Consider the following 13937-nt stretch of genomic DNA (forward strand, 5'->3'; position numbering starts at 1 on the left):
TATCAGCCACTCATCACAGGCAAAAGAGTTTGGATCTGCTGTCTTTGCCTACCCCTGGGCTGCCCTCTGCAACCCCGAGTACCTCTTGGCCTAATGCTAGGCCGCAGCCTGGGGCTTTCCAGGCAGGAGCTCCCCAGCGCCTCATCCTGTCCCCAGCCCTGCTCTACTTGAGGTACCTTGTCTAGCTCCCTGCAGCCAGGCCCTTCTCCCTCTACAGCCAGAGAGAGACCGTTTGGGCTCCTGGCTCATTGCCTCTTACCAGGGGCCAGCTGGGCCTGATTGGGACCTGACCACAGCTGGGCCTGCTTTCTCTCAATCAGCCCAGGCTTCTTGCCCCAGCCACAGCCCTCTCCTGGGCTGTTTTAAGCCCTGAAGGGCAGGAGCAGGGGACCACCCTGCTACAAAGTAAAATTGTAAAACAATGGGGGATGGGGGAAGGATAGGACAAGAACCGATGGACTTCAATTGCAGCAAGGGGGGGTTAGCTTGGACAATAGGAAACACATCCCAAGAGTCAGGGTGGTTAAGCACTGGAATAACTTGCCCAGGAAGATTGTGGAATCTCCACTGTTGGAGATTTTTAATAGCAGGTTAGACAAACACCTGTCAGGGATCGTCTAGGGTAATACTTAATCCTGCCATGAGTGCAGGGGACTGGACTAGACGACCTCTCAAGGTCCCCTCCAGTCCTATGATTCTATGGTCTCAGAAGGAGCCCTGCACTGAGAGGAGGGGGGATGCCAGCCTGAGCAGTGGGCAGGGTGAGGGACATGCACCTGCCTAAACTTGACATTCAGCTCCACTGTACCCCCACCACATGCACAGACATGACTTGGTGGTACCTCTTTGTTTTTCCTCCCTTCACTTACAATGAGTTGCGGATGGAAGCAGTACCTGCTCAGAACCCTAAAATCAGACTAAGAGTTGAATCTTGCCCTGTTTGCTAACCACAACCACATTACCCTTAATACCTCTGGAGCTGCTTCCTGGGATGACTTTGAGATTTGTTCCCTGGAGCATCTTTTCTCCCAGGACAACAGGTGTGCACAGCACATGCAATTAAGGTTGTGATCGTGTCTTTCCTTGTGGAAATGGAATACAGAGGGCCAGAGCACCAACTGGTCTGGATCGCAGTCTCACCCTTGAGGTCTTTTGAATATGATACAAAACTGAGGTGAATGTATTCCAATTCATGTGTTGGTCACCGCTCCATAAGTCTCTTTAAGTAATTTCCCATCATTGGGACATGAAAGTGTCTAGAAATGGGTGAATTTCTTTGGGACATAATAATTTATTGTGAAAAACAATGCAGTTGGGGTTGACCTGAAACTCTTCACAATGTGTTACAAAGTCTTCTAATAGCCTTTTCCCAAAACAATGTGTGTGGAGGGGAGCAAAGCAGCCACCGGTAGGAGGTGGTGATGCTCCATCTCTTTATAATTTTTTGCTCAATGGTTAGGGTGTTCACCTGTGAGGTGGGTGATCCTGGTTCAATTCCCCCTTCTGTCCAGTGCTGGGCAAAGATGTGCACTTGAGTTTCCTGTATTTACAGAAAGCATCCCAGCCACTGGTGATGTGCTATTCCAATCTGGGTTGCTCTTGATCTCTCCTTTCAAAGTTTTTCTACAGTGGATAATAAATTAAATAACCATTGGAACAAAGACATGAAGTTGGGCATCTCAGTGCCCCGAACTACCAGTCTATAGAGTCATTCTCTCTTTCTGGCCCTGTGATTCTTCCTGTATTTTATCCACAATGCAACAACTTCAGTGGAGAGAATGAGGCCATATCTACACTACTGGCTAAGTCGAGACTACTGCGATAGATGAAATGGTGTTGATTGAGCAGGTTTGGGGAGTATCAGGAGGGTGTGCAAAATCCCCTTTGGTTCAGCCATAGAAATAATAAAATTCATACTTGCAACTGCATAACAAAACAAAATTCACTACAAAACAGAGGGAGATAGATGTGATGCCCCCCTTTTGTTTCCCAATACAAATAGCTCTATGCTTTCAATGCACATCACAGGAATTTTGCTGGGGTAATACCCTAATAAAGCCCCGATCTTAGTTGGGGCCTGCAGGCTTTGTGGGAATACAAACAAGTTAATAATAAGAACAATACAATAATGAACAATACTATCACAGGCTTTACGATATTACCTTGCAATGGGCTGGGAATTGAATTCACCTGTTTCCACTCCCCATCACTAAACCAGTACAGAGTTAAACAGATTCAGGAATTGGTTAGGAGTTTATTCATTGCTCTCCTCAGGGCGTCCTTCACCTCCGTGTTCCTCAGGCTATAGATAAATGGGTTCAACATGGGGATCACCAGCGTGTAAAACACTGAGGCCACTTTGTCCGTGTCCATGGAATAGCTTAAGGTGGGACGTAAATACATGAAGAGAAGAGTGCAAAAAAACAGGACCACCGCGGTCAAGTGGAAAGAGCAGGTGGAGAAGGCTTTGCGCCGCCTCGGCAGAACGGATCTGCAGGATGGTGGAGGCGATATAGACATAGGAGAGAAGGACAGTCACAAGGCTGCTCACTCCAGTGCAGCACATGAACGCAAACATCAGAATCTCATTGATGTGGGTGTCAGAACAGGAGAGCGCCAGCAGAGGGGCGATGTCACAGAAGAAATGATTGATGATGTTGGAGCTGCAGAATGACAGCCAAAATATAAACACGTTTGTATCATTGAATCCACCAACCCCACAGTGTACACCCCGACCACCAGCTGTTTACAAAGTTGCCTGGACATCGTGACCGTGTAGAGCAGCGGGTTACAGATGGCCACATAACGGTCATACGCCATCAGGGCCAGCAAGAAGCACTCAACATCTGCAAAAATGACAGAGAGATACAGTTGCACAGCACAAGCAGTGTAAGAAATGCTTTTCCTCTCGGCTAAGAAATTCAGCAGCATCTTACGGTAAATTATCGAGGAATAGCAGACGTCACAGAAAGACAAACTACTGAGGAAAAAATACATGGGGGTGTGGAGTCGGGGGTCAATCGTGAGTAACAAGATCATCACCCCATTCCCCAGCAGGGTGATACCATAAATCAGTAGGAACACCCCAAAGAGGGGAACCTGCAACTCTGGACGATCTGTCAATCCTGAGAGAATGAACTCGGTTGCCTCCGAGTGATTTCCCTTTTTCATCTCCTCTGAACACAGATCAGGCAGCTACAGAGATGTGGGCAGGTGGATGGTGCGGGAAACCTGTCCCTTCTCTGTAATGAAGTAAGTGAAGATAAATGGAGATCAGTTTCTTAATGGACATCAGTACCTGCTCAGGGAAGGGCTTAATCCACAGAGCCAGATGTTCACAGCTGGTCATTCCAGGTGTTTGATAACATGCACACACAGTGCAAATACAATGACACGGAGGTTAATCATGCCCCACACACAAACAGTCGTATTCACTAATCCAAACAGAAAACAGTGACTTGTGAATCTGCTGTGAGAGAATCAATCTGAAGATATTATTCCTTAGCTAAAGAAGGGGTGAGAGTAAAGGAGTGTCAATCTTTCTGCTCTCTTTGGGCAAGGTGAGCTCTGTGGTTTGGCATGTTGCTTTGTGGTAAAGATGCTTACTCTGCTAATTAAGCTTTCTGGCATTTACTTTAGTCTGTATGAAAACCCAGAGAGAAAATGGAAAGCACTGGCTTCAGTGACTATTTAATTGCCAATTTTTTCCAAGCAAGGAGGTCGTTCCTTTAGCTGAAGGGGTAGGAGTTGAGGCTGAGGCTTTCAGTGCTGGAGGTCTTGAATTTAATACCTGCTGATCACCATGATGTATGTATGTGTGTGTGTGACTGTAATTCAGGATAATAGCACGTACCTGCTGAGAAGAGAGAGATGTGTTTGCGTTTCCCCAGCGACAGAAACTGCCAGTTTGGAGGATTTGGGAAGTTTTATACTAAGATGTGTGATCTGTGGGACATGATTCCTGGAGCAACTGGGAATACCTGAGCTCAGAGAGCCATAACACCTAATTAATGCATTCAGTGAACCAAAGACACCTTCGGTTTAATTCATGCCCTGGGGATTAATTTGGCCCACTCTTTCCTACTGCGTTGTTAAATGATGCAATTTCTACCAGAGTTACAGAGTATGAGGTTAGGGGTTTATTTCATCTTCCTGTTTTCAGTGCAAGCTGTGTACTGTGTAGAGCTGATCCACAAAGGGGTGTTGTTTGTGGAGACTGAAACCTTTTTGCTTGGAAATACCACAGGGGTGCATCAGATACCACACAGCACCAATCTCTTCTGTGGGCCAGGCTCCCAGCCTGGACCACATCCCCCATTATGCATGATGGTCTCTCCTCTTGCTGAACTGCCCTGGAACATCACCAGAGTCCAACAGCCATGGGTTAGAGAGGAGGGAGTTTGGTATTTTGATGTGAAGCTTATAAAGTCTATTCTTTGGTATAATCCTTGAGGGAGGGGTTACAAAGAATGTACGCAAAGTCTTCGTTCCTTGAACACCAGTAGAAACAGCCAACAGCCAGAAATCTCTGTATTCAGAAACTCCCAAGTCTGTCACTCCAGGTCAGTGCCCAGGAAACACTATGCCCCTACTTCTTCTAGGACTCATACATATAACTCCTCCTCCTGGCTTCTCTGCCTCCTGTGACCTGGAGGTGCCTGGGGCAGTCATCAGTGAAAATGCCAAAGTCAGGGTGTGACAGATTTTTGTTAGCAATCTGCCTGGGGCCACAGTTGATGAGGCTGGGCCACAGGATTTTTTGGGGGGAGGAGATGACGAGGCACACCAAGGGTCTAAATTTTAAATCTTTATTGATAAAATAATACAACAACAGCAGAGAGTGCTGGGAACGCTTTCACGTTACTCAGGGGAAGAAAGAAAACGTCAATGCCCCAAGCCCTAACCCACTTTCATACTTACACATGCACAACCCAGACTGGCCAAGTCTGGGTGTAAAAATGAAGGGTGGGGAAAGGTGAACCGAGGTGCTGTCCTGGGCCCAGGCCATCCAAAAATCCACTGGGTTCTCCAAATTGCTTCAGCTTTCAGAAGGGTTTTAAGTTCTGGCTCCTCAGGGTGGGGGTGGGGTGCTCTGTTCGGGAACTTCTGCTCCTGGTGCCCTTTCTGTCAGATTATACTGGTCTTCCATGGTTTTTTTTAAGCTTTCCCCAAACAACCAGTTTCAGGGCTGTAAAACAGTTCTTTGTTTGTTCCTGGCTGACCTTTGCCATTTTTCCCCCCGGCCCCTGCATTTTGTTTAACAATTTTTTTTACCGCTGGTTGGGGGGGGGGATTAAACTTCCCCCCTTCTGTCTTGGCAGATAGCAGCTGGTCTCAGGCTAAAGTTAGCTTTTTATTTATAAACTAAGCTTCCTAGCTGCAGTGTTAAATTAACCCATTCTTTGCTCCCCTCCCGCCCCACTTGGCCTTTTGTACCTGCAAAAAAACTTTCACTCCCCACTCACACACCTTTAACACTCCCCAAACAGGTTTGCAATGCTAGCAACAGCATTAGCAATACACAATGCTAATCTGCCTTCCCAATGGACTCCCTAAGAAAGGGGGCCTTGGGGTGTAACAAGGGCAGGCTGCAAAAAGGAAGATATTCCCCAAACTGGTGGTTAACACTGAAGATCTCTGCAGCATCTCTGCAGATGCTATTACAAAATATCTCCAAGCATGCCTGCTTCCTCCTGATTCTTTTGTTAATTTTATTTATTTCCCGTAATTTATAGTCCGTGAAACAGAGTTTAGCAATAAAATTGCAAAGCAGTGGGTGAGAGGGGGAAGGTTAAGACAAGAACCGATGGACTTCAATTTCAGCAAGGGCAGTTTAGGCTGGACATTAGGAAAAAACATCCCAACAGTGAGAGTGGCTAAGCACTGGAATAACTTGCCCAGGAAGGTTGTGGAATCTCCACCACTGGAGATTTTTAAGAGCAGGTTAGACAAACACCTGTCGGGGATGGTCTAGATAATATTTGGTCCTGCCATGAGTGCAGGGGACTTTAATAGATGACCTCTCGAGGTCCCTCCTAGTCCTATGATCTCACAAAGAGCCTTTCACTGGGCGAACACCAGCCTGAGGACTGGGCAGGGCAAGGGACACACACCTCCCTATACTTGACATTCAGCTCCACTGTATCCCCCATCACACACATAGTGCCCACGGCACACCAAACACACACACACACACACAATACACAGTGCCCACTACACACACACACACAATACACAGTGTCCACTGCACACCAAACACACACACACAGAGTCCCCACTACACACACACAGCTGGACACTGAGCTTGGTCAGAATGCAGAATCATCTCTCCTGGGAAGCTGGGACAGCTGGAATATTTCCAGCTAGCCTGAACAAAAAGAACCGAAGGGGATTCTTCTTCCTTGGCATGCAGATAGGACTACTTTTCCCAACTGGTCTTTTCTATCAGTAGCTTCTCTTACGTCTGCTTTATGCTTAAAAATTAGATCAACCGAGCTCTGTGGCACAGGACTGAGAAACTTTTCATACCATGTTTGAGGCAGTTAGCTTGTACTGATCCTCAGTGTAATTCTTCCATTGACCTAGCTACTGCCTCTCGAAGATGTGGATTAATTACCTCAATGGAAAAACCCATTCCGGCAATGTGAAAAGCATCTACACTATGGCACTGCTGCATGCCATAGCTGAGTCAATGTAATGGCTTCAGCTTAGACATTCCCTGAATCAATGGGGGAGTTTTCCCCCTTCCTATTAAAGCTATTTTTCTCTCCTTGTCCAGTCACTCTTCTCCCTCCCTTGGTAAAGCTCTTTCCTTCTTTTGAAAGGTAAATAGGTTCAGAAAATTTGAAATTTCTCCTCTCAGGATAATTCCTTCCTTCCCCTCCCATGAACAGCTCATTGTCATTTCAATTAAAGGCTGAAGTGCTCTGAAACTGACTTGTTTGCCCATGACTTAGTGGCACCTCTTTGTTTTTCCTCCCTTCACTTACAGTGAGTTGAGAAGGACGGAAGCAGTACCTGCTCAGAACCCTAAAATCAGACTTAGAGTCGAATCTTTCCCTGTTTGCTAACCACACCAACGTTACCCTTAATACCTCTGGAGCTGCTTCCTTGGGTGGCAGAGGTTACATTTAGCTTTGATGAGTTTGAGATTTACTCTGCAGAGGATTATAGACTCATAGACTCATAGACTTTAAGGTCAGAAGGGACCATTATGATCATCTAGTCTGACCTGCTGCACAATGCAGGCCACAGAATCCCACCCATCCACTTCTAAAACAAACCCCTAGCCTATGTCTGAGTTATCAAAGTCCCCAAATTGCGGTTTGAAGACCTCAATCTGCAGAGAATCCTCCAGAAAGTGACCCGTGCCCCATGCTGCAGAGGAAGGCGAAAAACCTCCAGGGCCTCTGCCAATCTGCCCTGGAGGAAAATTCCTTCCCGACCCCAAATATGGCGATCAGTTAAACCCTGAGCATGTGGGCAAGACTCACCAGCCAGCACCCAGGAAAGAATTCTCTGTAGTAACTCAGATCCCAACCCATCTAACATCCTATCACAGACCACTGGGCATACTTACCTGCTGATAATCAAAGATCAATTGCCAAATTAATTGCCAATATTAGGCTATCCCATCATGCCATCCCCTCCATAAATTTATCAAGCTTAGTCTTAAAGCCAGATATGTCTTTTGCCCCCACTACTCCCCATGGATCTTTGCTCCCAGGACAACAGATGAGCACAGCATATGCAATTAATGTTGTTGCCATGTCTCTCCTTGTGGAAATGGAACACAGAGGGACAGAGAATCAGCTGGCCTGGATAGCTGTCTCTCATGTGAGGTAATTTTAATATGGTACAAAACTGAGGTGAATGTATTCCACTTTATTTGTTGGTCACCTCTCCAAATGTCTCCTTAAGTAATTTCCCAGAGTTGGGACAAAAAGGTGTCTAGAAAATGATGAATTTCTTCTGGACTAATAATTTATTGTCAAAAATAAAATCATTTGTATTGACTCAAAACTATTCATAAATTTTTTATAAATAGTCCTAATAGCTTTGTCCCAAAACAATGCGTGGAGCGGGGGGAGGATTCAGGTGCCGGTCCTTCCCTTTGTAATTTTTAGCCCAATAGTTGGGGTGCTCACCTGTGTGGTGGGAGCTCCAGGTTCAGTTCCCACTTCTCTCCAGTGCTGGGCAAAGCCACGTGTGACACTGCACTCAAATGCTTTATGAAAATATGCTTCTGACTACGACATAACTGGAATATGCTTTATGCTAAGTGCCCCATGTAACATATCATTAGAGAGGTTGTAATCTACTAAGTGTGTTCATCCCATTTCTTTACATGGATTATTTCTATGTCTGGAGTTAGGAGAATAAGATATAAACATGTATCACTGATGTAGACATATTAAGTGGAGGTCATTAAGGGTGCTTCAGAATCAATGAACTGTGAATGGCTCTGTTTACCTGCAAGCCTTCCTGTGTTCCTGTGGGCCAACCCAGGAAGAATGTGACTAGATGGATCACAGTAACCCCCTTGGGGCTGCCAACTAATGTGCCAAGACTGCTTCTGCCCCTGCTTTACCTGCCAATTTGGGACTCCAGAACCCTGCCTGGTTGTGACAGACACACTTGCCTGCTACAAACACAGACCCAGGTCTGAACCATGTCTCACAAACTGCAGGCTTAACCGAAAACAGCTTAAAAAGTGTTCTTGTCTCTAACACTCAGAGGCCCAACTCCCAATGGGATCCAAACCCCAAATAAATCCGTTTTACTCTGTATGAAGCTTATTCAGGGTAAACTCTTGAATTTGTCACCCTCTATAACACTATAGATAGATTTACACAGCTGTTTCCCCCCCCCCCAGGTATTAATACATACTCTGGGTTAAATAATAAGTAAAAAGTGATTTTATTAAATACAGAAAGTAGGATTTAAGTGGTTCCAAGTAGTAAGAGACAGAACAAAGTGAATTATCAAGTAAAATAAAAAAAAACACGCAAGTCTATGCCTCATACAGTAAGAAAACTGAATATAGATAAAATCCCACCCTCAGACAGTGGTGAGCTGGGCGGGTTCCCACCAGTTCCCAAGAACCGGTTGCTAAAATTAGACCACCATGGAGAACCGGTTGTTAAAGGGCCAGTGGGTGGGCAAAGAACTCCAGTCCGTGGGCTGGACCATCCTGTTGCTCCCAGGATCCCCAGCTGGGGAGGCTGAGGTTCCCCTGGTCCCTCCCCCATTTCTCCCCCAGCTGCAGCGGGACCAGCTGCCGGCACCAGCTGGGCGGCTCAGCTGAGCTCCTTAGTAGTCCTGCTGCTTTGAGCTGCAGGCAAGGTAAGCGGGGCTGCAAGCTCTAGGGCCGCTGGCGGGGAGCAATTTTCCCCAGGCCCTGCAGGGTCCCCGGTCCCACAGTATGTCTTCCCCGCCCGGCCCCTCCCCCACTCCCCGCCCTTAAATCAGAAAATTTATTAGAAACCGGTTATTAAGATTTTGACAGCTCATCACTGCCCTCAGAGGTGACCCAGTAAGCTTCCTTTTACAGACTAGTCTCCTTCTAGTCTGAGTCCAGAAATCACTCACACCCCCTGTGGTTACTGTCCTTTATTCCAGTTTCTTTAAGGTATCCTTTGGAGTGGACACCCCTCCCTGCGTAGCATCCCAGCTACAAAATGGAGTTTTGGACTCACATGTCCAGGCATGACTGAGTTCCTTACCAGCCAAGCCACATTCCTGGGAAAGCTCAGATGTGGATTGGAATCTCCAAGTTTATTGTTGGCTTAAGTGGTTCTTGATTGAGAATAGTCTTTTCTTACGCAGCTGTCCAACTGCTTCACTGAGGGTATTTAAAATTAAACAAGTACCTAGCCAATATTCGTAACTTTGAATACAAAAAAGATACAGGCATACAAATAGGAGGAATGTATTCAGTAGATCATAACCTTTGCCAACATATGTTACATGGCATATCTAGCATAAAACATATTCCAGTCATGTCATATTTATATTCATAAGCATATTTCCATAAAGACTTATGGGGTGTGTCAGACTGGTGTCTTATAGTGACATGTGACCATGTCAGCTGATACTGGAATCCATCTTGAAGCTGGTACTTTTCTAGAGGGGGTTGGAATTCCAAACAAAGGGATGTTCTATATGAAGTGTGGAAGGCAAACAATGAGTGTCTTCAGCTGGCTTAAGAGACGACCTCCCCATCCCACGGTGATACCTGCAAGCACCTGGAAACAAAAGGACTGTAACCACAGGGGTACGGGAGGACAGACTGGACCCAGGTCAGAAAAGGCATCGGACCTGAGAAGGATTTTACCTGAAGTAACAACGGGAGTGAGAAGTTAACATTTATAACTGATTTCTGAGTGTATTAAGCGTAGCCTGGCTTTTTTTGTTTTATGTAGCTTTGTGACTTACTTTGTTCTGTCTGTTACTACTTAAAACAACTTAAATCCTACTTTTTATACTTAATAAAATCACTTTTGTTTATTTATAAACTCAGTGTAAGTAATTGTTACCTGGGAGGGAGGGGCAAACAGCTGTGCATATCTCTCTTGCAGTGATATAGAGGGGGAACATTTATCATTTTACCCTGTATACACTTTATACAGAGTAAAACGGATTTGCTTGGGATTTAGATCCCATTGGGAGCTGGGTGTCTGCATGCTGGAGACAGGGATAATGCTGAGGTGGTGTCAGTCTAGATCTGCAGTTTGGGGTGTGTGGCCCTGACCCTTTGGCTGCGTTGCAGCAGGCTAGCGTGTCTGCCTCAACAAGGCAGGGTTCTGGAGGCCCAGACTGCCAGGGAAAACAGGATCAGAAGTAATTTCAGCACATCAGGTGACAATCCCAATAGGGGTCTCTGTGACCACACCTGTCACACTATGCACATGGATATGCCCCTGAATGATGTGCTATTCCAGTATGGGTTCCTCTTAATCTCTCCTTTCAAAGTTGATCTGCGGTGGATAACTAATTCAATAACCATTGGAAGAGACATGAAGTAGAGCATCTCACACTCCAAGTGGATGCCCCTAGCCACAAGTTCATAAATCATTCTCTCTTTCTGAACCTCTGATTCTTCCCGTGATGTGTACACTGATCTAAGTTGGGCCCTGCAAACCTTTTTGGAATACAAACAAATTAATAATAATAACAATACAATAATGAACAATACTACCATGGGCTCTGCAAAATTACATTGCAATGGGCTGGGAATTGAATTCCCCTGTTTCCACTCCCCATCACTAAACCAGTACAGAGTTAAACAGATTCAGGAATTGGTTAGGAGTTTATTCATTGCTCTCCTCAGTGCGTCCTTCACCTCCGTGTTCCTCAGGCTGTAGATGAGGGGGTTCAACATAGGGATCACCAGCGTGTAAAACACTGAGGCCACTTTGTCTGTGTCCATGGAATAGCTGGAGGTGGGACGTAAATACATGAAGAGGAGGGTGCCAAAAAGAAGGACCACAGCAGTCAAGTGGAAAGAGCAGGTGGAGAAGGTTTTGCTCCGGCCCTCGGCAGAGCGGATCTGCAGGATGGTGGAGGTGATATAGACATAGGAGAGGAGGACAGGCACAAGGCTGCTCACTGTAATGCAGCATGTGAAAGCAAACAACACAATCTCATTGATGCGGGTGTCAGAACACGAGAGCGCCAGCAGTGGGGGGATGTCACAGAAGAAATGATTGATGATGTTGGAGCTGCAGAATGACAGCCGAAATGTAAAACATGTGTGTATCATTGAATCCATAAACCCCACAGTGTACACCAAAGCCACCAGCTGTTTACAAAGCTGCCTGGACATGGTGACCGTATAGAGCAGCGGGTTACAGATGGCCACATAACGGTCATACGCCATCACAGCCAGCAAGAGGCACTCAACGTCTGCAAAAGAGACAAAGAGATACAGTTGCACAGCACAGGCAGTGTAAGAAATGGTTTTCCTCTCGGCTAAGAAATTCAGCAGCATCTTAGGGGAAATTGTCGAGGAATAGCAGAGGTCACAGAAAGACAAACTACTAAGGAAAAAGTACATGGGGGTGTGGAATCGGGGATCAATCATGATTAACAAGATCATCCCCCCATTCCCCACCAGGGTGATACAATAAATCACTAGGAACACCCCAAACAGGGGAACCTGCAGCTCTGGACGATCTGTCAGTCCTGAGAGAATGAACTCGGTTGCCTCCGAGTGATTTCCCTTTTCCATCTCCTCTGAACAGAGATCAGGCAGCTACAGATATGTGGGCAGGTGGATGGTGCAGAAAACCTGTCCCTTCTCTGTAATGAAGTAAGTGAAGATAAATGGAGATCAGTTTCTTAATGGACATCTGTAGCTGCTCAGGGAAGGGCTTAGTTGACAGAGCCAGATGTTCACACCTGGTCATTCCAGATGTTTGATACAACGCACATGCTGTGGAAATACAATCACACACAGGTTAATCATGCCCCCCCCCCGACACTCCCGTTCACTAATCCGAACAGAAAACAGTGAGAGAATCAATCTGAAGAGATTATTTCTTAGCTAAAGAAGGGGTGAGAGGAAAGGAGTATCAATCTTTCCACCCTCTTTGGGCAAAGGGAGCTCTGTGGCTTGCAATGCCAGGTTGGGATAAAGTTGCTTACTGTGCTGATTAAGCTTTTAGGCCTTTAGTTTAGCCTGTATGAAAACACAATGGAAGGCACTGGCTTCAGTGACTATGTAATTGCCTATTTTTATCACCCAAGGAGGTTGTTCCTTTCGCTGAAGGGGTAGAGTTGAGACTGAGGCTTTAATGCAGGAGATCTTGAATTTAATACCTGCTGATCACCATGATGTATGTATGAGTGTGTGTGACTGTAATTCAGGATAATAGCACGTACCTGCTGAGAAGAGAGAGATGTGGTGGTGTTTCCCCAGCGACAGAAACTGCCAGTTTGGAGGATTCGGGAAGTTTTATACTGAGATGTATGATCTGTGGGACATGATTCCTGGAGCAAGTGGGAATACCTGAGCTCAGAGAGCCATAACACCTAATTAATGCATTCAGTGAACCAAAGACACCTTCAGTTTAATTCATGCCCTGGGGATTAATTTGGCCCACTCTTTCCTACTGTGTTATTAAATGATGCATTTTCTACCAGAGTTACAGAGTATGAGGTTAGGGGTGTATTTCATCTTCCTGTTTTCAGAGCAAGCCGTGTACTGTGTAGAGCTGATCCACAAAGGGGTGTTGTTTGTGGAGACTGAATCTTTTTGCTTGGAAATACCACGGGGTTGCATCAGATACCACACAGCACCAATCTCTTCTATGGGCCAGGCTCCCAGGCTGGATCACATCCCCCATGATGCATGATGGTCTCTCCTCTTGCTGAACTGCCCTGGAACATCACCAGAGTCCCACAGCCATGGTTTAGAGAGGAGGGGAGTTTGGTATTTTGATGGGAAACTTATAATTTCGAGGTAAAAGAGAATTTCATGGAAAAAATAGTTGAATGGAAAATCCAATTTCCCATGAAAAACACATCTCATAAAAAAATTTCAACAAATTTGGAATCAAAGGATCAGAAAGTTAGATACAGGTGAAATGTGCTAATTGTTTCCAGCTGTAACTGATATCTTGTCAGTCATTCCTAGTTTCAGAATCACCTCATTGTCCCGGCCCCAATAAGTGGAATGTAAAACCTGTAAGAGTACTCCAGATTATCTATCTTTTTATAGTACCCTTTGATGATGCTGGTTCTGGCGGGACCCAACTGAGAGTCTCAATTCAGGACCAATTGCTCAAACAGGGCAGTTAGAGCCCAAGGCTGGGGTTTCTCCACCTATAAGGCAAACCAAACCAGCCAGACAAAGAGGAATTTGATTTCATCCCACTGGCTAACCACAAGTCACACAAGCAATTTCCTTTTACACTCCAGTCTCCCAGTATCAC

The 13937-nt window shown here is 45.8% G+C and overlaps 1 protein-coding gene and 1 pseudogene across 1 annotated transcript; both read right to left on the reverse strand.

The window, feature by feature from the left end:
* Positions 1–2235: 2235 nt before the first annotated feature.
* LOC120404099 lies at positions 2236–3171 on the reverse strand (annotated as a pseudogene).
* An 8122-nt stretch (positions 3172–11293) lies between these two features.
* LOC120403479 (olfactory receptor 1038-like) lies at positions 11294–12238 on the reverse strand. Its single transcript, XM_039534551.1, has one exon. The coding sequence runs from the start codon at positions 12230–12232 to the stop codon at positions 11294–11296; it is 939 nt and encodes a 312-aa protein (XP_039390485.1). The 5' UTR covers positions 12233–12238.
* Positions 12239–13937: the final 1699 nt, after the last annotated feature.

Source organism: Mauremys reevesii, linkage group 4 (assembly GCF_016161935.1).
Source record: "Mauremys reevesii isolate NIE-2019 linkage group 4, ASM1616193v1, whole genome shotgun sequence".
Classification (NCBI taxonomy): domain Eukaryota; kingdom Metazoa; phylum Chordata; order Testudines; family Geoemydidae; genus Mauremys; species Mauremys reevesii.